Source organism: Cygnus olor, chromosome 4 (assembly GCF_009769625.2).
Source record: "Cygnus olor isolate bCygOlo1 chromosome 4, bCygOlo1.pri.v2, whole genome shotgun sequence".
Lineage (NCBI taxonomy): Eukaryota > Metazoa > Chordata > Aves > Anseriformes > Anatidae > Cygnus > Cygnus olor.
The window spans coordinates 6,430,761-6,454,980 of NC_049172.1; the positions used below are offsets into that span (position 1 = coordinate 6,430,761).

At 42.8% G+C, this 24,220-nt stretch overlaps 1 protein-coding gene across 3 annotated transcripts; it reads left to right on the top strand.

The window, feature by feature from the left end:
* Nucleotides 1-931: 931 nt before the first annotated feature.
* On the top strand, nt 932-23,144 carry UBE2D3 (ubiquitin conjugating enzyme E2 D3). Of its 3 annotated transcripts, none has more exons than XM_040555605.1 (8): nt 1,003-1,358; nt 13,908-13,983; nt 14,860-14,923; nt 15,009-15,040; nt 17,515-17,592; nt 18,426-18,531; nt 19,901-19,994; nt 21,645-23,144. In XM_040555605.1, coding segments are annotated over exons 3-8 (357 nt in total). In that variant the 5' UTR covers nt 1,003-1,358; nt 13,908-13,983; nt 14,860-14,922; the 3' UTR covers nt 21,691-23,144. The 3 variants fall into 3 exon arrangements, with proteins under 3 accessions (XP_040411538.1, XP_040411539.1, XP_040411537.1); XM_040555603.1 differs by lacking the exon at nt 1,003-1,358 and adding an exon at nt 11,888-11,931; XM_040555604.1 differs by lacking the exon at nt 13,908-13,983 and having other exon boundaries at nt 932-1,358.
* The last annotated feature ends 1,076 nt before the right edge of the window (nt 23,145-24,220 follow it).

Here is a 24,220-nt window from a genome sequence, read left to right on the forward strand (position 1 = left end):
CATGTAACTGCTGAAATGCACGTAAACAAAACCCGGTCTACCAAATGAACAATACCCATTGTCTTAAATTAGCAGGGAAAACTACACACTCTCAACAGCACATTTGTGCAGTTCTTTATTCCTTAAATTGTACTGCAAAATGATAATCATAAGGTAGATCTAGAGTCTTAATATAGAGGTCATTAATCTCAAATAATAATTAAAACACGTAGAACTGAAATATTACTAGATACCCCAGTTTCCTGAGATGACAATAAAGAAGTTCAGGAAGTTTGTAAGCAATTTAAGAGAGAGGAAATGTTTGACAGAAAGGAAGTTATACTGAAGATTTGGAGCAGTGTAATAATATCGCTAACCCAAATTGGGGCAAGGAACAGTAAGGTGTTTTTCAGCAATATTCTTGATTAGGACAATAAGAACATTAATGCAATAGTTGGGGCTACATTTCCTGCCTATAGGCGTTTAATACAATTAAAGTGATAAGCAGAAAATATAGATTTTACAAAAGAAGTAATTCCAAAATTTCCTAACGTAGGAAGAACACAGATTAGCTGAGTGTGACACTGCCGCTTTCCCCAGCAGCCCCCGTTTGCTTCGGGGCCCTGCTCCCCCCGGTCACCCCCTCCGCAGGGGCAGCGCTCAGGACACGCTCCGCGGAAGGAGACGGAAGCCGCGGTCAGGCGGAGGGATACCGCGCGGCCACCCCAGAGCAGCCCTGTAGGCCCGGCGGCCGCCATTTTGTGTGCGCGCAGCCACGCCGGGGCAGGGCGGCGGCCGGGCGGGGCCCCGCCGTCATCAGCCGCGCCGGGGTGCGGGGCGAACTCTCGCGAGACCACCCCCGCGGGCGGGGGCGGGGAGCGAGCGCCTCGGTGGCCCCGCCCCTCCCCGCCTCTCGCCGGGCGCCGCGCGTCGCCCCGCCCGCGGGGCGGAGCCACCGGGGAAGGCCCCGCCCCCTCCCGCCCCCTCCCCTCCCGCCCCCTCCCCTCCCGTCCCCTCCTGGCGGCCGGGCCTGGCTTAGCGGCGGCGGTGCGCGGCCGGGCTCTGCGCTCGGTGTTGGGCGGGCGGCGCCTCGCGGCTCTCTCCTCGTCCTCCTCCTCCCCGTCCCCGGCCTCCTCCCGGCGCACGGCCCCGCTGCCCGCAGGCAGCCCCGGCTCCGGGCGCTCCATCTCGGGCGCCCCCCTCGGCCGCTTCCGGAGGAAGGAGCGGCGCGGCTGCCCCCTCCCCCTCCCCGCCTTCCTCCTCCTCCTCCTTCTCCTCCTCCTCCTCGCTCCGGACTCACCGCGGCGCACGGACGGGCCCGGCGGCGGCGGCGGCGGCGGCGGCACTCGCACACAATGGCGCTGAAACGCATCAACAAGGTGAGGAGGCCGTTCCCTGGGCCATGCCCCCTCCCCACCCTCCCCTTTTAATTAATTATTATTATTAACCTTTTCTGTTTTGGGGGGTGGCGGCTGCGCCACACCGGCTTCCCCTCGGCGACCGGGGCTGGGGGGGGCGGGCACCCAGCACGGCTAGGACCGGAGTTGGGGGGGTGGGGTGAACCCAGCCCGGCTCGGCCCGGAGCTGTGGGGATCCCGGCCCGGCTCGGCCCGACCCGGCCGGCTCCGAGGCGAGGCAGCAGCGGCGGGGCCGCCCCGGTGTCAGCCCTGCCCGGGGCTCCCTGGGGCCGGGGAGCTGCGCCCCGCTCCCTGCCCGGCTCCCTTCCCCCCCCCCCCCCCCCCCCCCCCCGCGGCGCGGAACTTGTTCCCCGCATCGTAAGATGGCGGCGGGGCCCCGCCGGGCCGGGCCCTTGCCGGGCTCCCGCAGCCCGGGGAGGCTCCGCTGCGGCTCTCTCCGAGCTCCTCTCAACCCCCCCCCCGCCGGCCTCGCCCCGGTTCCCCGCGGAAGCGCCGGGCCCCGGCTCTGCGCCGTTGCACAATCGCGGCCGGGCGGAGCGGCTTTCGCAGCGCGCTCGGGAAGGAGAAAAAAAAAAAAAAAAAAGAAAAAAACGAAAAAAAAAAAAAGGCGGAGGTGAGGGAAGTTTAAAGCGCTGCCCGCTGACGGGAAGGGCTCCTCGGCACGCCGGCTGCTTCAGCGCTGCCTCCCGGGAGCGATCGCGGCCCCCGCAGCCCGGCCCCCCCCCGGTGCCCTCGGCAAGATGGCAGAAAGTCGGCGTGTCCCGGCACCTCGGGGCGCCCCGGGGGCCTGCTGCCTTCCACGGCCCCGCCGTGGGCTCGATCTCCCTCCCCGGCCGTGCTTCCGGGGCTGTTTCGGTCGGAGCGAGCCGCTTCGTCAGGCGTGCGTCGGTGGATGGCTCCCTGTTAGCTCGGGAAACACAAAACGTGTTGTGGGGTCGTGTGGCCAAGTGGATCGTCCTCAGATCGCAAAACGATCCCTTTCGAAAACGCCATCAGGACTTGTTCCCCTGTGTTGAGCGGGTGATATCACTTGGGTTGAAGCACGGCTAGGATACTCCCTGGTATGCTTTGTCATCAACTCATGCTTATGAAACGCAGCCGGGCGCTGCAGGTAAGAATTTATTGTTAAAACCAGCGGATTGTTATTATGTAGAGGGAGGGTTTGCCTCCCTTCAACCATCGGGCTGACGGTCGAAGCCTTGAAACGATTCATCGTAACTTTTGAATCGATAAGTCATCCGCCTGACTTCACGGTTTGGGCCTGTTGTGTGCGGTCTCCGGGCCTGTATTAATCCTTGTGCTCTATGGCAGCGTGTAGCAGCGAGCTTCTTCCCTCACCCGGTGCTGGAGTTTAGGATTGGTGGTTGTTTGTTTTTTTTGTTGTTGTCGTTCTCTTTTTTTTTTTTTTAAGGGTGCTATTTTTAATCTATTTCATCACCCTGCTACAAGATACACTTCCAAATTCACATGGGGTTTACAGTTTCGATTTTGTTTTTGCCGACCTGGAAAGTCAAAATGGTGATGTGCAGCCAGACTGAAACCAGTGCTTGTGAGGTGCTTTCTCCTGAAGCACGGTTTCTGATAAAAGCATTTACTCGGATTGAGGCTGAAATCCAAAAATAGGAGGACCAATTTCATGACGAGGCTGTTTTGAATTTGGATTTTAATCTTACCGACCTGTAAAGCCAGGGATATGGCACTCTGTCACTGGTGATCTGGGATCCCCCGTCTTCCAATAGTAAGGTCACAGATCAGACCTTGAAGCTCTGCTTCCTCGCAGTACGTAGTTGGCACTAGATCAGAGCAGGCTAAAGAGAGACCAGGACCTCACAACATTGTAATCACACGTAGCTGGTTTAGTCTGACTCGTGGCATTACCTGTCAGGGCTGGAACTCAATTGTCTTGTGCAGCCGATGACATCCCAAACATACTGGAAAGGTGTTTTCAGGGTCTTTGACCCACTTCTTCTTTATGGACTAGTGTTCTGAGTAAAATAAAATCCTTCATTATACATGGCAAATCAGACTCAGATGGCGTTAGTGTGTGTAAATGTAATCTGAAGTATGTAGCACCTTCAGAGTGCTGCCGCCCCCCACTTAAAGCCTAACTAGCAAAGTCTGCTTTCTGACTTGGAAGCGAAAGCACATGAGTGCTCGTGTGTTGTGCGTTGCGTTACCTGCTTCTGGAACATGCTGTATTAAGCTCTTCCAGCTGAAGGAGCCGTCAGGTACACAGCCAGTCCCAGAAAGATGACGTTATGCTGGATCTCATCCTCACATCTGTGCCATCTGCCCTGAGGGTGGCCTGCATTCAGTTGGCAAAACTCGGCTTTATTGACACGGCTCGCTTTGCAAAAGAGTGGCAGTTGTTTTATTATACCAATAAACTGCTTTTGCCATGGAATAATGGGAAACAGCTAAAATTAAGACGTAGGTTCCTTTCCTGAGGATGATGACTTTTTTTCCCCAAATAAGCACAAGGGCAGTGGAACAAATGAGCATCTGTTTATGAGCTTGTATGTAAATGCTCGATGCATGCTCATTGCACGTTGTCTCAGTCTGAAGCGTTGAGCGGTAGCTGCTAAACGTGCATCCCATAATCGCTGCAGCGCTGGCACTTGGGTTCGAATGGCATCACGTCTCTGTCGAGGAGAAACTTTCACATTGGAGTACGGGGCTGGGAGTGCGTAAAACGGGTAAAACTCGGGGAGATGACGTCATTGGCAGGCATCCGTTTTATCACTGCTGTATACATCCGTTAGGGTGAAGTGGTATGAAAGGCCTAAAAATAGAATAAATACAGGAGGTGGGGATGTGTGTACGGAATGTCTCATCTGTGAAATCCTTAGGAAAACTTGTGCCTGCCGTGTTTCATGTCCATTTGGTTAAACACGGTGCAAGCCAGCATCATGATGTCAGGGGGTGTTGTTAGGAAAAATTAAGTGGAGCAGGCATCCTGGAAGCTGAAGGCTGAAGGTGGCAAAACCTTTTACTGCTACGTAAGTACAGATAGGAGGCTTCTGTTGGTAGGAGTAGAGTGGAGACTAAATAACAATTTTCCTCAAGGTTGTAGCCTCCAGCACTATTCCTAGATGTATATTTAATTGCAACTACACTCCCCCCACTGCCCTCCTCTAAATGCTTAAAATAAGAAATGCTACAAACGCTGGAGGCATTCATAATATTTTTAGGAGATTGGATGCAATGTGCAAGGATGAAGGCAGCATGAAAATTTGCATCACTTGAACCAAAGGTGTAACTTGCGTAGAGGTGATTCAATTGAAATGTTATAAAACCTACTTGTTACATTCATTTGAAATTACCACTAGTTTGTTTTCAGCTTAGGACAAAAAAATTAAAAGTGAGCCTAACGAGAAAAGCTAACTGTTTGGAATTAAGCTTTGCTGGATGAAACCTACATTACTTTATTTTTGCAGGCCGTCTTAATTTGCTGGGCTCATTCAAAATCATTAAATACCTTGAAATTAGGTGACTGATCTTGCACTTTGAGTGAATGTCTAGAAATAAGTCTGAATTTGTTTAGGGGCTCAGGAAGTTGAGATGGATTAGCTGATGAAATGCAGTTGATGTAAGATTAGTTTAAATGCTTTAAACATTTGTGAATGCACTCTGTGTTGCGTTACCTTTTTAATACCTCTGTTAATTCACCTCAGCCTGTCCAGGGGTACTCAAAATAGATAAGTCTTGTGTCAAGTAGGTAACGCCATGTGGCCTTGGTGCTTGGTGGTTAGAAGGGTCATGGGTAGCCAGAGGGCAGTGGGGGATTTTGAGTCATGACATTTCAGGATGGAGCGTTTGGGAGGAGAGAGTGTTGAACACCTTCGGTGTTTTATTTGAGAAACAGAACAAAATTACTCAGCATCACCTGGAAGCTGTCATTGCTTAAATTCTGTTTAGGATTTAGCTTACTTGAATAGTCAGAAGTGACATTTATCCTACAAACTGAATGGTAGTAAAATGGAAATAATGCTTCTTAATTGGGTAGGTTTGACAGCCACATTCAAGTACAGCGCTTCCTATGAAGGCCCTGAGTGTGCTCTAAGAACTGGTCAATTTTTTTTTAAGAGTGGAAAATGAATGCTTCCGTACCTAGGAAGTTTAAGCTGCAGAAACTTGAAGGTTTCTCCCATTAATTGGGCTCTGCGCTTGTGAAACAAGTTGCCGGTCAGCGTAGGTCTTTAAGTGTGTGCACTGGAATCGGGGTTGTAATCTCGCTTAGGTAATTTACAGAACTTCGGGGATCAATAGTCCATTAGATGAGTACTTCTTGCATACCTTAAAAACAGACTTCTCTGGTATGTTGAAGGATTTGGGTGGGATAATGCACCGGGTAAAAGGTTGTCTAGCCAGCGTTTTCTTTACGATCATTCTAGCTTTTAAAGATCTGTTTTTTGAAAGTAAGCCAACGCTTTTGGTATTATTCCCTACACTAGTTTCTTCTTCTGCAGGAGAGCCGATGCACAGCTCTGCAAAATGAGCTCCCTTCAGCTGCCTCCCCGCTCTGTGAGCAGCTCCGAAGCGCTAATGCCTTCCTTCGCGCTGTTACGTGGACGGGTGGCCGGGGGGGATACAAACAGCTGTAGCAACAGCTGCTGAACGCGCAGCAGTGAACTGCCTCCTGCCAAAGGCATCTCTGTGCCTTGCGGAGGCCACCTCCAGCCTGGCATGCTCCCCTGCCGGCGGGTGTTTTCCCAGCGGACCTGGGTTGAGCTGCGTAAGGAGGGAGAGAGGATGGAGGTCCTTGGCCTCGTCTGAGATGTGGGGTGGCAGCTGGTAAGGAGCAGTGGAAGGGGTAGCGCCTCTGTGTAATTCGGATTAGGGTGTCGATACACAATGTCAGATAAATCTTTCTGCTGCAGATAGGACGGTTTTGCTGCTTTAACTGCCTGCCCTCTGTTCTCCTGTGGGTCCTTCCCTGTGCATCAGAGCTGGCAGGTGGGAACACATGCCTAGTGCTCCAACATTAGGGCTGGTACCCCAATGTAAGCTGACTTTGGGTGGTAGTTCAGGCTAACACACTATGCATTGAAACGGCTGAGTTACAGGCGTGTGTTTTCTCCTGTGACTGACGTGCTGTAGGAATCGGCCGGTACAACGTGCAGGAAAAAAACAAACTAGCCAGGGTAAGAAACGAGAGCAGCTGTGATAATGTATATAGGAGCACAGTCAGTAGTGCGTTCTTAAACATAATTGTTTCTGTCAAGTTGGCTTTAACGGTAGAGAGCCTTAAATGATGTTGAGTTGCACAAGCTGGATAATTTTGGGAACTTCTTGAACCTACATTTAATCCTTCAAACTCTAAACAGGAACTACTGAAGGCTCTTTTTGCTTTTTTTTTTTTTTTTTTAAGAAATATTTTAAAACAAAACTTTCTCTTCAGTGGACTTTTTATGGGGCACTGATCCGTTACGTTAAACGTGGTAGGTTGTGCGAGGGAAGCCATGCAAAAAATTAGTTAAAATTACATTCACAAGTTTAAATTAGCGTTTATGCCTTTGGCAACTATTCATCAAACACTTGAGTGTAGACAGGGTTTACTGAAAAATGGGCATTGCAGGATTCAGGACTGAAAGCTAAATGGAAAGGATTTTTTTTAAACATTGTTCAGTGCATTCGTATCAAAAGTTAGCTTCAATATTAAAATTTTGATTATAGGAAGCCTTTGTTCTGAACCTTGTTCCTGTAAGATGCATGATAGGTTAGGCATCTTCAAGGTCTCACTATAATTGTGATAATTTTTATTCTGGTTTTAAGAAAGAGAAGGGAGGATTTCAGGCTGCTTTGCAAATGTTAGGGCCTAGCACAAACAAAAAAAAAAAAAGGAAGGAGACGAAAGTTTAATCCTTTCCCTGAGCATCTGGCCACCAGAGCTTGAGGCTGAACTGAGGGCGGATGCTCGAGTGGTGTAGGTCAATGTTGGTGGAGGGGGGCACGAGGACTGCTAAGCACTCGGCTGATTTTATGGGGAGTTTTCTCTCTGACCTGGGCTTAGGTTGGCCAGGTGCTCATCGCTTCCGTCATCTTCAGATTCCTGGTAAACACGAGTGCCCTGCTCTAAGGCTGTATTTCCCAACCTTTGCTCGTCTATCCGAGTAATTATGCCAGCCAGTACTGTAAATCGGATGACTGCAAACTTTGTTTTTCCTTTTGGACTTGGTTTTAATTTGTCCTTTCCCTGAGTAGCAGAGGAGAATCTCCTGAACGATGATTTGCCAGATAGGCAATGCCCCCCTTCTGTTCCCCCACTTCAATGTGGTGGTCGCGGTCTGTTTATAAATACTCTTTTAAACACTGCTTGTTTGTTTTTTGTTTGTTTGTTTGTTTTTCCTCTTCTGCTCTTAAAGACCCTTCTGGACACCAATATTCTCTAGGTAGCGGAGGTGAAACTGAACAGTAAGAGCATCTGCAGTTCACCTCGGGAACAGCTTGGGAATTTTTTTACGTCGTTGGCTCAGCGTGAGCTGATTTTGTGCCTAACTGTACCTAATCCTACAGCCCTCCGTTCTGCATCCCTGCCACTAGCTGTTCTGAACACAGGTCCATTGTGAAGGGTGGCTGTGCACAATAGCATAAGATGGTAGCGTAATGGTACAGCTGTAGATAAGATAGTGTAATCACTGTCGTGGCTGTGACCGCAGGGGCACGACCGTGGAATATACCCATATGGTATATTTCAGCTGCTTTCGCCTTCGTCTTGGGATTCATACAAAGCAAGGAGTGGTCTGGGCTAGGGTGCCTCACTTTGAATATAGTTTTCTTGTTTTTGTTTTTCCAAGTGTATCATTTTGAGTTTATGTTGAATTTAATCTGCCCCTTCCTTCCGCAGCCGTTCTGTTTCAGTTAGCTGTGTACATCTCACTTCTCTTGTGGACAGTTTCCACTGCGTACCTTCGTGTCTGAGTGCTGCTCTGGTTGCAGAACTGATGATCTGTGGTTCTCACAGGGGAAGCTTGTAAGTGAAAGTATGTCGAGTTTCAGGATCCAGCACTCAGAAGCTTGGGAATGGCAGAATTAAAACCCCCAGTTATCACTGAACGAACAGGAAGTTAACCCGAACTTCACACCACACTTTTCCCTTCAGAATATTTTAGGCAGTGTTCAGCCTTCATCCTGTGCTGATGTGCATTTGTGTTTTAGTAACCGTGTTATTTTCAGAGAATGGTAGTTGTTGTAGTAGCCCAGAATTCGTGTGTGTGTCAGATTTTATTCGTCTTGAGTAAGACAGCTGCTGTGGGTTTTGGTTACTTGTGGGGAAACAAGCCATATTTCCGAGTCCAAAGCACAACTGTAGGAGTTGCTGCCACCTTTTTCGAGTTTGTTCTGAATGCCTTTTTGGTGAGTGACCTCCTTTTCCAGTCAGATCTGTCCAGCTACAGGGGTGAGCTCTGGGAAAGGCTGGAGTAGAATAGAGTGATATTTTAGCTGTTGTAACAGTGAAATTTGCTGGAAACCATTACCTACATTGTACACCTTCCAAATTTCAGAACAGGTGAGAAGAGCTGTAGACAATAGCCCCTTTCACAGAGGTCTCGGTATTGAAAGGTAGGTTCTCTGGCAAGATAGCATGTAGTCATCCGAGTAGTTTGCATCAGTCTAGGCACACAAAGTGACTTAATTACAGCTCCACAGCAGTTTGGCATTTCCTTCGACTGCTAGGTTTAAAACCTGGATATTTCAATGTCCGTTTTTTAATACGTCATCATGATATCGTTGCTAGACATTGTAAAACCTAGATGCAGTGGGTAGCCTGAAAGCTTGTATACCACGGAGATGACATCCTGAAGATTAGAACAAGCGAAATGATCAAGATGCAGATGATCCCAAGTCTTACATTCCTGGCCATAGTGGCTTGGGTTTGTTAAGAAGCACTCTGCTCTCTGGCCCTTGGTTTTCTGTAAACAACAGCCTACATTCTTCTGTATTATGCACTGTCATTATACGTAGTTTGTATCCATATTTTTAAGCGTTAGCCATAAGGTCCGTTTGTTTGAAATTGACAGTTTTCTGTTGGTTACGCTTGTGTGTTGTGCCAGTGTTGTCTTATTCAGCTTAAAAATCCACAGACTCTTTTTTTCAAACGGTTATTTTCTGCTTCCAGGGATAATTAATTTTCATGCTGAAACGAATGTTGCAGATGCAGGTGTGTGGGATAAAGCAGTAGTTCTTTGCTGGCTGACACTTCTTAATCTTCAAACAGGCTTAAATGTTCTTCCCCTCCCTTTATAGCTGCTTCCAATCCTTTCTTTTTTAAAGCTGTTTTCAGCTGTGAGCTAATGAGTAAAGACTAATGGAGTGAATTTTTGGATGCTTAGTTATTTGAGCTGTCCTGTTTATGACAGACTATATTAGACAAGCACTCAAATGCTGTTTTTTTTTTTGGCTTAGTGATTTTGTTTTGTTATGTGTGGTGTTTCTTTTCTTTTAGGCTTCTGATTTAACTGCATATCACCTTTCCATCCCTCCAGTGTAGAACAAGTCAGTGTCTGGAAACTTAAAGCAAATAAACTTCATTCTTTTCATTGTGCTCTCTTGACTAGAAACCAGCAAGCTGCAATTTATGATTTTAACAAGTAATCGTGTTACGAACCAACATTAAATCTAGCTATGCATTTATGCCTGTGAAGATGAGTGATGTTCTGCCACTCTGTATTTAAGTCAGCTGCTACTATCATTAAAAATAAGCCCTGGCTATTTCCAGCTTAAACTAGAAAAATGTAGCAGTGGAGCTGCAGGGAACATGAATTCTGAGAAATGGGAAGCAAAGGAGCTGCTGCCACTGACAGCTCTGCTTGGTGCCTTGAAAGAAGGCAGCTTGCCTGGGCAGCAGGCTGCCGTTTGCTGCTGGATTTGCTGAGGCCTGGAAACGTGAAGAAGTGCTGTGAAGAACTGTGAGGAGAGCAACTAGTTGCCTTCAGTACTTCCCTTCGTGGTCCTGCTCATGTGTATTTGGATGAGGCATCCTTCGTCATTCTTTAAATGTTCTTCACCCTTCAGATGACTGCTGTAATCTTTCTAAACAGCTGGCAGGGAGGAATTGTTTGAGGGTTCTTTAGCAGCTTTTCTGTCAGGAAAAAAACAAAAGGCACTTGGTGGTTTATAATATTGCCCAGGATCAGAGTCCTGCATTCACAGTCACATGCCAAGGTTTCACTTCATCAGTTGAAGCATGTACTATATATTCTGTTAGTTATGATTACGTATGTGCAAAACAAGCATTTAGCTTTTTAAACTATATCTGTCTTGAAGTTACTGGTTTATTTTTTGGCTAGTGTTTTGCTGAATTCACAGAGAGGAGACAGATGAGCCAAGAATACATCTGTTTTTCCACAAAAACTACATTTACCGCATACTTGATGTGAACCTGGCGGCATACAGTGGTGCTGAATTTGTGTTGAAGCAGGTTGGTCTGTTGTAGGAGCAGGTATAGTGGCTGCACTTCCAGTTATCTACCGGTTTTCCAAAACTGGTGCAAAGATGGACCTGCATGCCTTCCTCTGCGTGCTTCATTGCTGTTGTCCTCTGACGGCAGCGTTGGTCCTCGGCCCTTAAATAGTGCTTAAATCTGTAAAATGCCGGGTGACTAATCCACCCAGTGGCGAGGTAGGCACTATCACGACTTTATATTTGGAAACTGGGGCACAGGAATGGTGATACGCCGGAGCTGTACCGGAAACCTGCGGCAGAGCCAGAGCCTGGGAGTCACGGTTGTAATTCGAGACTAATCTGTCCCAATAGGCGTGCAGCGCATCGCTCTGAACCCAGCTTGGTGCGGTCGGTTCTGTGCGAAGTCCTGGGAATTTGCTTCTTGGGAATGCTTTTTCTTTTTCCTAAGCCACCTGTAAAATGAAAAGCTACAGCAGCTGACTCCAGGAAAGCGTGGGCTCTACTTTGGGCATTTTTAAGGAAGTTTGGGATGTAGCTTGGGATCCTTTGACAGAGGAAAGCACTGTGGAGACTGACTGGGAACAAGAAGGAGCAAAGGTGGAGGGACTGCAGCACAAGCAGCATGAAGCCCTTATGCTTAGATACTTTACAGAACAGTGCCGGGGACTTGTTTTTTTTACCGTTTTACTTAAATTCTAACAAACTTCACACGGTCTTACCTTCTTGGTAAGAAATGGTGAAAGCAGGGGAACAATTCTGAGCTGACTTCTATCAGCCCATGGCAATTACCAAGCTTAGTTCTGCTTCTAGAAATACTTTCAGATGCAACATTCTCCTGGTAGCAATCAAGATCAGCTATTCTATAAGCTAAGAAGGCAAGTCTGTTTTTCCGCCGCTGACTTGGGGGGGAGGCTCCTCCCTTTCCTTGCATGAAATGCTTCAGCTGCGCTCCGAATGTCACAGCCCATATGCCTCTGCTTGCCGAGTTTCCAGTTTTTCCAGTTTGCCCCTTGGATTCAGCAGCAGGCGCTTTTTGAAGTCACACAGGGAGAACTTTCTGCTCCCTGTCTGCGAAGAAAAGCCTCCCTCCTTTTGTGTAGATGCCGAGTGTCACACGCTTAACGGCGAGGTAAAAATAGACCCGGTGTTACAGTAAGCAGGAAGAACCTGCCCGTGTTTGTTTGGCCGCTGCCTCTGTTCTTCCCCAGCATTTTAAACTCTGCTGAAACAAAGAGCTTTGCTACAAATTTTACTCCTCTGACTGCAATAGCAAAGGGTGCAAGAAGAGAATTGAAGAATGGGTGCTGCCTCTCCTGTGTTTCTGACTAGTGGGTAAATCACTTGTGCTGTGGCTGAAGCGCTGGGTGGTGGATCGGGTGCTCCTAGCCTTACCTATAGTTTGAATTGCTTTGTTTAGTACCATCAGGGTTTTTATACTTGAGTGTTTTGGGCCAGACAAAACTTCAGCCCTTTAGCTCATTGAAGTCACTGCTTGCTTGTTCTCCAGGCTAGTTTAAATGTTTCAGAGAGGTAACTCTCTATGGACATATATTTTGAGTCTGGATGACCAGAATATTAAAACTCATGTGTTTCAGCTTGTACACTATTCTTAATGTTACTGACACCTTTTTCTTTTTTTCCCCATGATTTTTTTCACTGGGACTTCTTAAATATTTTTCTTACACTTGGAATTCTACTTATTTGCCTTTCCTTCTTGGATTATTGACATACTCTTATTAATTTTTTTTTCCTGACATGTTAAAATACCTTATTTGTCAACTGTTTTTTATCGTGAGTACTGACTTCTTGTTTCTCTGAAGATCGTAGTACCTTTAGAGGAGCTCTCAAGGCTGTTGCACATATCTTCAACAGTACGCTTTTATGCTGGTCTTTTCTTGCCCTTCTTCATACTACTCATTTTAATAATTTTGATAAACTGCATGAAGAGCCTTTTCATACTTCTTAGTCCCCACGACAATTTTCCAAAAATAGGATCCAATCTTCTTCCCTGATTAAATCAAATAATCCAGTAATAACTACACGGCTACATTAAAATACAAACACTTGTCTTTCTGCTCATTCTATTGCTACAATTTACTTTAAGGGACAAAAAATCCAGTGGAACTTCTTGCTTCCAGGTATTGGAAATAATTGACTGATCATTCTTGTAATGGAAAGGCTTTTAGATGAGAAGTAAGCCTGATTAACAGGACTTTTTGATTTGCCAAGTGCAGGAACTGGGGACCCTGAAAATTAAAAAAACAAAACAAAAAACCACTTTCAATCTGAAAGTTCTTTCACATTTCTTCTTTGCCTTTACATGAGTGATACCAGCCTAACTTAGCAAATCTACTGAACAATATATGGACCTAATAAGTGATATTTACTTGCAGAAATAAGGATTTCACAGGGAACACCAGTAATAGGTGGGGAGTGCTATATGGTAGAGGAACGCCCTGTAAAGAGATGTACTGTGGTCTGGAAAGAGCCGTTGTCCACCCTTGAAAGTAACAGCAGCAGTGAAATGGACCATAGTAGTAATTTCACTGTGCTATTGCTTTTGAAAACTGGTACAATTCAAATTTGCAGTATAGTCTCATTCCAGTGCAAAAGTCAGATCTGGTTAACTGGGAAGGTGATGAAAATTGGCCTGTGTAGGGTGGTGAAATGAGGGTCTAAAAACCTATGGGCTCAAGGACTTCTAAAAACGAAGGGTTTTTATATATAACCTATGGACTTCTACACGTTGAAATAGTGTTCTCTTCTCTTTCTGTGTTTGCAAGAACAAAGGTGTTCAAGCTCCAAGTAATGCATTTTTCTTCTCGTTTTGTGTTGGCTTACATGTACTACATTTTTATCAAGTGCGGAATTTGTCAAATGCAGAGGATATACATCAGGCTCTTCCTAGGCTGAGTTGTTAGCTGTCTGGTCCAAATGTGCATATTTCCAGCATAACAGGGATGCCTGGGTTTCTTAAATGTCTGAGAATGTAATGGAAAGTTCTTGTTTTAGTGGCTTGTGTGGACTTGTAGTAAAATAACTTGTGTGCGACTGTTAATATATGGGAGAGGAACTGAAGATTTTCCCCTTTCTTGTGACTTCTAGATGCCTTGACAAGTGCAGATTTATAGAAGTTCCTGAAGCCATTTTTAGATTCAAAACTGAGCAGGGAAGAAGGAAGGTATCTCTTACATTCTTCAACTGAAAGCATACATTTCATTTTAAGGGACACCATCCAATCAAGTAAACTGCGGAGTGTTTAAACAAATTAATGATGTGTTTGAGTGATTATCACCAGAATCTTGATCCTAGACAAGGAATCCTCCATTCTAAGTTTCTGTTTTCATTCCCCCTGTAACAGGGAGGGAGGGGACTGGTTTCTGCATTTCAGTTAATTCAGAATTTTAAAGGCATAATTATCATAAATATAAAGTTTAAAATTAAAAAATGCAGATATTTTGCCTGGTTCCAATACTTACCAGCTTTCTTGTCTTCTTTAATATATACAAGATTTATACACAAGATTTATCCCTGCTGGAGGTAGTGGAGAAAAAGAAACTGAGTTTCTGGCATTGTTCTGTTCTTGTTGTCATCGTTTTGAATTTTAGTACCAGATTTTATACACTTCATGCTTCTTATGCCATGAAGACTGACTTATCAGTAGCTTTCTCAATTCCAGCTTAAGGCTTCTCTAGCTAAGACTTGATCATTAAAAATCTTGATCAGAAACTGGTTAGACTTAGCCCTCTTCAGGCTGTGTCCTCCTGTTGTCTCTGTCCCTTCTCCAGCAGGGTTGTCTTGACAGGAACAAAAAGTAATGACATTTATTTGGAAAAGCAGTCCTTGTAACTGTTCAGCTTCATAGCCAGTTTTGGGAATCGTCATCTTTTACAAAGATGTTTCTGATACTGATCTGTTGGCGCTAATAGTTGTTACTGTATGTTCTTCTGTGTTTGTTTATGGAAAAACTGTTAAAGTTTTTTGTTGGATATCAAGTGAAAATGGCTGTTGAATTCATTAGTGTTCCCTCTCTGAACAGATTTTCTTTTTTTTAAAGGAACTTAGTGACTTAGCCCGTGATCCTCCAGCACAGTGTTCAGCAGGTCCCGTTGGAGATGACAGTAAGTAATCTTAAGTTTTATGTTTTGCTCTACTAACTCAAAGCATACCATGCCTAGATAATAATGCGGAGTTTTTCTTTTGTAGTGTTTCATTGGCAAGCCACAATTATGGGACCTGTAAGTATTCTAATTCTTGTGATGTAATATTGAACTAGTAGTTCTGATTCAGGAAGAACTTGTGTGTTGTTTTGTTTTGCTTCGCTTTTTTTCAACTCCCATTATCAGGCTTTAGCTCTAGAGATACTCTTTACAGTAACACAGAATGAAGGAGGGAAAAAAAATGAGTCTGATTATTGCATTGCTGTGATGTTTTACCAGGACATGTATTTGAGCTGAAATAATCTCTAGAACAATGTAAGCTGTTATCACTTTACTTAGAAACTTTGCGTTTAACTGTTTCTGCTATTTGAATCTAGCGTGGATTTTGCTTGTAGTAAGAGCTCATCCTGGTTTTAGTAATTACTTGGGTTGTTTTTGTGGAGATTTTGGAGCAGATGAGGGAATCTATTTGATCTAGTGTCATGTACTGAGATCGTGAGTGCTTTTGGGAGTAGAGGGTAAGTCACTGAAATGTGAGGTTCCGGTTATGACTGAAGAGAAGAGTGTGTGTTAAATGTATGGTACATATCTGAAACCTGAACAAGGCCATTTCCGTGTTAAAGAAGGCAAATGTTTCCATTTATGCTTTTAGTGAAGACAAACACTTGACATCTGGAGTTCTCAGGGCTGATTATTTATATTTAGGAAACAAAACGTTTTGTAACTTGAGGAGTCCAATACGAGATGCCAGTAGGTCTGGAGCCCCTAAGTGATGCTTCTGGTGAGGCTACAGAGCAGGAATTAAATATTGGTGATGCAGCATCGCCCAGACTCTCTCTATATATATCTGCAAGTAGGGTTTAAGTAGATCACTGAAAGTTTGTGTATTAGAGGTTCACCTGACTGGAAAAATGGCTTTCTGTTCCCAAGTCCCTGGTCCTCATTGATTGTAACTAGGTGTCTCAAAGATAAAATCGTTTAACAGCTGTATTCATGTTTGAAATACAAGGTATTTTCTGTGCTGTACTGAGTTTGATTTTATGTGTCCGTGGGGTTGTAAGGTATTAAAACATCAGTCAAATTTAAAAATGGGATTATTATTTTTAGCTGCTTCTTCTGGTTCAACAATGTACAGCTCCTTTCTTTCCCCATGTGGTTTTTGTGGTGCCAGTCAAAAAGGCCTGCTTTCCTGTTTCAAAACCAGGCCTTGGAAATATCCTGACAGTGTGGTGTTAGTAGCTCTAGTGCTCCCGTGGTGTTGCTTAGTGCCTTTAATAAAAGACGAGGGTTGCAGTACCCAGTCATTTAGCATTCCCCTTCTGCAATATAATATTATACAGGCTGTGATTTTCTTCGTAAGATGTAAGGGTGCTTGCATTAGTTTATCTTCAGTTTTAACAGATTCTGGGAGGAGTTTGCTCCTGCAATTGCTAAAATGCATCCTCACGGAGTATTCCTTGACCAACTGCAAGAAGTTACATCTTTTTTGCTAGGTTTCAGGTAGAGATTGCGTAGGATATGCCCTACGTGTTTCCAGGTTTCAGTCCCTTGTCTTGTGTTGCAGAATTTAATTTGCTGTTATTTAGCTAAGAAAGATTTATTTTCGGCTTACATTGGTGAGATGTTCTTACAAGGAATACGAAGATTGAATTTACAAATAATTCAGAAGTGTACTCTGTCTCAGATACATTTTTCATAGCCATGAGCGTGGAATTAAGAGTGTTGTAGTCTTCAGGTTAAACAACAAAATATTTGCTTCATCTTGGAAATTTAATTGTAGTTTCAAGTAAAAACTTCTTACGTATTTCTTCTTGTAATTAGTAACATAGGCATTCCATATTTAGTCTTTAGTCACCACGTTTATCCCATGCTTCCTATCAGCTTTTTCCAAAAATCCAAATGTTGTTTTACTGCTAATAGTTAAAGCCTGAGTGAATTATCCCTTTAACTATTTCTATGGGGCAGGGGAATGTATTCCCCCTATACCTGATCATGGTGAATTTTTATTAGAGAAAGGGAGGAAGGATTCACTTCAATCTTGATGTTTTTTCTTTGTCTGTGCCCCCCACCCCGAGGAACAAGGAGCTAGCTGTGTATTGGTAGGTTTTTTGGAGGGCTAAGCAACACCTAGGCGAAGGATAGAACTTAGAGGGAGGCCCTTGGCCACTATCAAGTTGGGTGGTTATAACAAATAAGCTCCAAATGCAGAACTTCACATTTTTGAACTTGTTAGAGAGGACTTCCACTCTGTTACCATTACTTCTTGGAGCCACCTCAGAGAGGCTTGGATGCTTTTGTCACATTGCCCCGTTCGGATTGGTAGAGAAGTTTTCTCTGAAGTATCAACTCACAGGTCCATCCAGAAAGTGACCTGTGTCTGTTCAGTATCACTCACCTGAGGAAGTAGTAATTGAGTTTTTACTGTGTCCGTTACATTGGTGGAATAAACAGTTTGGTCATTTAAATAAGTTTCATTATTTAAAAGCAATATTTTCAGTGAAATTTGTCCTAATAAAGATGGTAATAGGAGAATTATTTGTTTACTTTGGCAGAATGACAGTCCATATCAGGGTGGTGTATTCTTCTTGACAATTCACTTTCCTACAGACTACCCTTTCAAACCACCTAAGGTAAGTATTGATTTCTCATTTGTGATATTAGCACTCTTTAAGGAACCAAATACACGATAGAAAATGCCAACATCTGTGTTCAAATATTGTCAAGGTCTCGCTTCTTTCATGTGCTTACAATATCTTATATGCCTTCCTATCACCAAAATGAGTGTGTTGGCATATATTCTTAGGAGCAAATTCATATATGTGAATTCTGATTGTCTTGGAATTATGTTTTTATTTCTGTTTTTCTTGATTGTTAGGAAAACTCAATAGATTTGTGCTATTGTAACAGAATTCTTGCGAAGGGGGCTGTCAGGTCTCTCAGTACAGCTGTTTGGGTTCTGTAAAAATGTGACGCCATGGACAGAGATTAATTTACTGAGTGCCTGAAATCAGAGGTGATAGTACCTGTTAGAATTTGGCAGTAGTTACAAAATAAGACAAGCAGCTAGTAAAACTACAACAAAAGCCTGTCTTCCAAATTTCAGGCAATGTGAAGGTGCACACTGGCAGTAACTATAATCTTTGATATTCTTTAGCCCTGCGATGGCTGTGTTGCCATGGTTCAAACACTTGTGTTAAGTGTCTTCATCATGGTGCAGACACCTGTGATTAAATTGCAGCTTCCTACTTGCCCTCTCTCTGTTTGAAGTAGAATGCCTGGTTGTTGGAAATGGAGAGGTGGTGGCTCGGCTGCTTTTCCATGAATCCGCGATGGAGTAGAACTGCTTAATTCTTTTCTTTCAGAGCAAAAGGAGTTGACTAATAGCTTGACTGAAGAGAGAGGGTGACATCATTGTGGCTATAAACCGAAACACGTTCTTAGTATTGTTTTTTTGTTGTTGCAGGTTGCATTTACAACAAGAATCTATCATCCAAATATTAACAGTAATGGCAGCATTTGTCTCGATATTCTAAGATCACAGTGGTCTCCTGCTTTAACTATTTCTAAAGGTAACTTTTGTGAAGGAGAAATGTTTCCATCTGGTGTTGAATACTGTGCTTTTAGCTTTGATTGTCTTGAGCTTCTGCCCATCTCTTGAATTTTCCCTTACTCAATCTAGCCTGTGTTTTTGCCAATTTGATAATAATATCTTACTGCATTTTTTAATGGAAGTTTGTTTTTTCAAATACCTTCTGCTACATGGCTGTAGCAGCCAACCTTATCTGGCTGCTTATTTGCTCCAGTATTCATGGGAGAGCTTACTAGCTTGGTCCCAGAGCAAACCGCCAGCATTTGGACTGAAGCAGGCCTGTGAAACTACCTAAGGCTGAAGAATTGCTTGTTTGCTGTTTTCCATGTAAAAATACTCTTGCATATCAATTTGAAGATGACTTCCGTTTTTAGTAGTGAAGTCTTCATGTTGTTGGTTGTTTTTTTTACCGAGTCTGTCCAGAATTCCGTGGAAAATTATATTGGCACATGGCTGCGGTAAACAAAAGAAAATGGTTGTTGATACATGTTGCTTTTTGCTGCCCTGCCCTGGCATTGTATTACATTAACTTCCTGAACTCAGCTTACTGATTATATACTTCAAGATAAGTTGATGTTGTCCTGCAGTACAAGCTTTGTTGCTTTCTTCATTTTAGTATAGTAAATAACATTTAATTCTCAAATGTTTTCATGATGATCAAATTTTGTTTTTCCTCGAAGCTGCCGGTCACTGTGGCTTCAAAATGAGCCATCAAAGTGCTGCTTTGTCCATAGAACTTGTAATTCCTGTCTGTGTGAGGAGTAGGCTTGTGATCTGAATGTGGATTCCCTACATTTTAATGTTGTTACTATGTTTTTCTTTCAAAGCTGCTGTGAGAGTAGAGGATGCAGACTTTCCAGCTGCCGGCAGGAGCGTTACTCCTTTACATATAACATATGTAGTTTAATCAATGCAGATCAGGGTATACCATCTTACATACTACAGAGAAAAAATTCAGCCCGATCAAAAATAAATAAATAAATAAACGCTGGTTTTAATAATTAAAATTATCGAATATGCTGGTCATTAGAATGCATAATAATATGCTTTAGTTGCCTGCTACCTTGCATCATAATGCAGGAGAGAAACAACAGTGCTGTTCTCATGTATGCTTACTGAACGTTGTGAGTATTGGGAAATAGTTCTTAGGAACTTTTAACTTATTCTGTGGGGTTTTTCTTGTTGTTTTTGTTTTTTAATTTCAAGTGGGCTACAAAATTATTTTGGCCATGTGTCAGGAAAAGGTTATTTGGACTCTCTAGTGTGCTGACGTGCTAATGCAGAGAACTGTGCTCCATTGTTTCCAAGATCATTGCTCCTGTTTTACTATTGAGAATTTTTTTTTACAGTTCTCTTATCCATTTGTTCACTGTTATGTGATCCAAATCCAGATGACCCGCTAGTGCCAGAGATTGCACGTATCTATAAAACAGACAGAGACAAGTAAGTACGGAGTTGCGTAAGACCAATATTTTAGCAAACTTCATGAAGAGTGCTTTGTCAGACTGCAATTGTATTGAGTGAGCCTTTTGTGAAAATCTGGGATGGAGAGAAGTTGTGTGTCAAAGTACCTATTCTTGGTAGTGCATAACTTAAAAACAACGAGGCTTAGTATCTTTGAAGTTCAGGGGGAAGGAAACTTCATCTTTTTCCCAAAGTGTGACAATATTTGAAAGTACGTGTTGCCCATTTATTGGCTTACTATGCATAAATAGGATATATTTAGATTGAGGAAAAGACAGCTTTGTTATTTCAGTGCTTTTTTCTTTTTAGAAGCAGCCTGGACTTTAATTTTGGAGCTCCCCTTGAAAAAGGCGTCGTAACTTTTTTTCCTATCTGTGTTGAAACAACTGGTTTTGTTCCTTACGTGTTTTTAACGTTTTGCACAGATAGTTATATGAAGTAGCCCTTGTTTGTTATATATATATATATGTGTGTGTATATATATATATATATATATATTAATGCTAAATATACTTGTCCAATTAGGTACAATAGGTTAGCAAGAGAGTGGACAGAGAAATACGCTATGCTGTAGGGTAAGAATATCTGCACATTATGGTGCATTTAACAAAATGGAGGCTTGTCAGCACTTGAGTGCTGCATGCTTTAAGGCACTGGATTAACTAACAGATAATGGATGTACCAGTTACTGAACCTGAATATTTAACAGCTTGTTCTGTGGTTAGTGTGAAATGTATTGGCTAGTTACTTTCTCACAGATACTGCTCTTGCATGGTGGGGGGAAAAAAAAAAGATAGTATGAAATAATTACCAAGGTTGAGCGAGCTTGTCATCCTGTTCTGGTAAGTATTTACACACATTTTGCCAGAATTTCATTAAAAGTGATGCCCTGGAAGCAATACTTTGTAATCAGACCACATGCATGAATTTGGACAATCCAAATTTCAACTGTTCATTATTCAGTAGTGTCCATCTTCTACATCTAAGCTAGGAAAATGTATGGGGATTATGTTCTGCTTGTATAGTTGAAAATTAACTTCTTACTGACAAGCATGGAGTTAAGTATAAACTAATTCAGCTCAATTCCTGTGGAAGTAGTGTACATAAAGATATTACGATCTTTTTTAAAAAAATGTTTCAGTGATGTGTTCATGTGGAAAGAGAATATTAAGTATGAAGAAAGTTAACTGTTGTTTTACTCTAAAATGAGAATTTTGACATAAATTCTGTATCCAATGATATTATTAACCAAGTAATCTTTACTTATGGCATGTGATCCCCTGTAATCTTTATCTAAGAACAATATTTAAACAAAACACTCCCCTTGCCCCTCCTACTCCAAGTGGTCTCTGTTTCTTCCCCTTGGGTAGCTTTTCACAGGAGGTTTCTAGCAAATCTGCTTGCCTTGAAGCTGAACTGTTTCAAATAAACTTAAGAACACCCTGGTTAGTCTAGGGAGGGATTTTTTCAAGTTTTTTTTTTTTTTCAGTTTAACTAAATGTTATTACAGAAAGACTTCTCTTAGTGTGAAGAGATTAGGGAGATGGGAGTAACTTAATACCTGATCGTTAACCTTCTACGAAATTATTTTCGTGATGGCACTAACTCAGTTCCTGTTGTTCTTTGCAGGTACAACAGAATATCTCGGGAATGGACTCAGAAGTATGCCATGTGATGCTACCTTAAAGTCAGAATAACCTGCATTATAGCTGGAATAAACTTTAAATTACTGTTCCTTTTTTGATTTTCTTATCCGGCTGCTCCCCTATCAGACCTCATCTTTTTTATTTTTTTGTTTACCTCCTTCCATTCATGCACATGCTCATCTGAGAAGACTTTAGTTCTTCCAGCTTTGGACAATAACTGCTTTTAGAATCTGTAAAGTAGTTACACAAGAACGATTGCCCAAGATTCTGAATATTTTTTTTTAATGGAGCATGTGTATTATGTGGCCAATGTCTTCATTCTAACTTGGTTATGAGATTAAAAAACAAACATTCCTCACTGCTCTAACAGATACTGAAGATACCACCTGAAAGGGGGGAGGGGAGATGGATGTTCAGTTTTCACCCATCAAAGAAGTAACTTCGCTGTAGCAACATCCATCTTGTTCCAAACCTTCCAGTGTTAGAGAACTGAGGTTTTATTATATATTTTTGCTCATAACTGATGTGTCTGGAGAATTGGTACTGAATCTATAGCATCAGCAGAACAGAAAATGTGATGTATCTTATGCATGTCAATAAAGGAATGACCAGTTCTTGTTTTACAGAGAATGGAAATTGGAAGTCAAACATCCCTTGTATTCCAAAATAGGGTCTAAGAACATTTTTGTAATTCATTTAAATTTTGTTAGGAGGCTTGGAGCTATTAGTTAATCTGTCTTCCAAAACACTGTTTAATATAGCACTGAATAAATGATGCAAGTTGTCAATGGATGAGTGATCAACTAATAGCTCTACTAGTAATTGATTTATTTTCTTCAATAAAGTTGCATAAACCAATGAGTTAGCTGCCTGGATTAATCAATATGGGAAACAAAATCTTTTGTAAAAGCAAAGCTGGTTTTTGTATATACTGTTGGGATTTGCCTCATTGTTTAACATCAAATAATGATGTGAAGTTCAATAGAGTGAATCTTTTGCCATTTTCAGTTATAATGCTCAGTCTGTTGCAGGTTGACACATTGTTCGGCCTGATGTATGCAGAATTAATAAGCTAACCTAGTAGTGTAGCCTTAGTAGTGTGCTACACATGGTGCTGGGAGCCCAGCGTTCAAGGATGGACTGGGGACCCAGCAGATCTGAAGTGGTGTATTGTGGAGACACTTCCTGATGCACCTGTGTTTGCTGACTGAGAACCTTTTTCTTCACCTTGTACACTTGACAGCTGAAAGATCTTAATGTGGGAGTAATGATGAGGCAAAAAAAAATATAAAATAAAGTACTGTTTTGATGTGGGAATTGTCATGAGGCTGTGTTGAAGTGACTTTACTATGTGGGATGTTCGTTACCGTTGAAAAGGACTTGTTCAGCCATGCTGCCATTTACATTAATGACTATTTTAATGCAACAGACACTTTCCTCATGTCAGGTGACTAAACGTGAATAAAGACTCATTGCTATTGGATTTTTGTTCTACAAGAAACATTGTCTTGTGCCATTAGTTTATCTTTGCAGCAACAAGGGCATTATTAAACATCCGGCTCTCCTCTTTCCTGCCCTCTTCATATTTTTCCTTGTTTAATTTTTTTGGTCTCCATTCTTAACATCCATAGCTTCATTTTCTCTAGTCCTGTACTATCAGTTTATTGTGCATCTGTGACTTCACACTGGCACCACTTTTGCACTGCTTATAGTTATGTACATTCTGATTCCTTGTCCCCACATGGATGTGGAAAGCTAGATGTAAAATAAATGTTAAACCTTAATTTTTATAAAAATTTGCACATGTAGTTTGGACATGGTTTGTTCTGGTTTTAAAATATGAGAGTGAACTAGTTGGCTTGAAATTAAGAAACTTGGGCTGTATTTAACAGTGCATGCCTCACTGAAATGATGTGTTTGTAGATTTGTTGATGAAGCTGCAGTTCTTGCAGCATTTCTGCCATGCTAACCAAAGGTTTTTACTTGCACCGTTTTGCTGGAATTGGATATACTTGAAATACAGCTGCCAATAGCATTGCTACTGAGGTGAAAGCTTATATTTTTAAGCTGGTGAACATGTTGTTCTTACCTTTTGGGGAATTGTGTTAATCTAATGCTTATTGCTTTGTCTTGGAGCCATAGCTACTGAAATCACCTATGTGGTCAACTAGGAAGGTGTCCTGTGAGATGTAAGGCACCGGACTTTGTAAAACTAAAAAGGGTGTGGATGAGGGAGGGTGAAGGAAGGGGAAGATAGTAAAATATTACATGGAAGTGTTCTTTGGACCACTACGTATTTCTCTTGTACATCTGTGATGGTACTTCTGTGGTAATTTTCTGTAACTGGAAAACATGTTTTTTGATGAAAAAATGATGGGTGAATTGTAGATGTTATAACTCCGTGCCGGAGGTCATGCTAAGACTTAAATCTTATGTTTGTGAGGTGACATAGCAAGTGTTTTGTCCTTGAAGTGGTCCTGGGTAGCATCACACGCAGGCTCTCTGTGGAAGTTGTGTTTGGGCCTCACTTCTTGAAGGAGGCAGGGGGCTTGAGGGAAG

Bases quoted from the DNA above. Each gene is read 5' to 3' on its own strand.
- UBE2D3 (XM_040555603.1), top strand. From the start codon at position 11,903: ATGCCGAGTGTCACACGCTTAACGGCGAG. The intron at 14,924-15,008 runs GTAAGTAATCTT...TTTCTTTTGTAG, and splicing joins AGGTCCCGTTGGAGATGACA to TGTTTCATTGGCAAGCCACA. The intron at 17,593-18,425 runs GTAAGTATTGAT...TTGTTGTTGCAG, and splicing joins ACCCTTTCAAACCACCTAAG to GTTGCATTTACAACAAGAAT.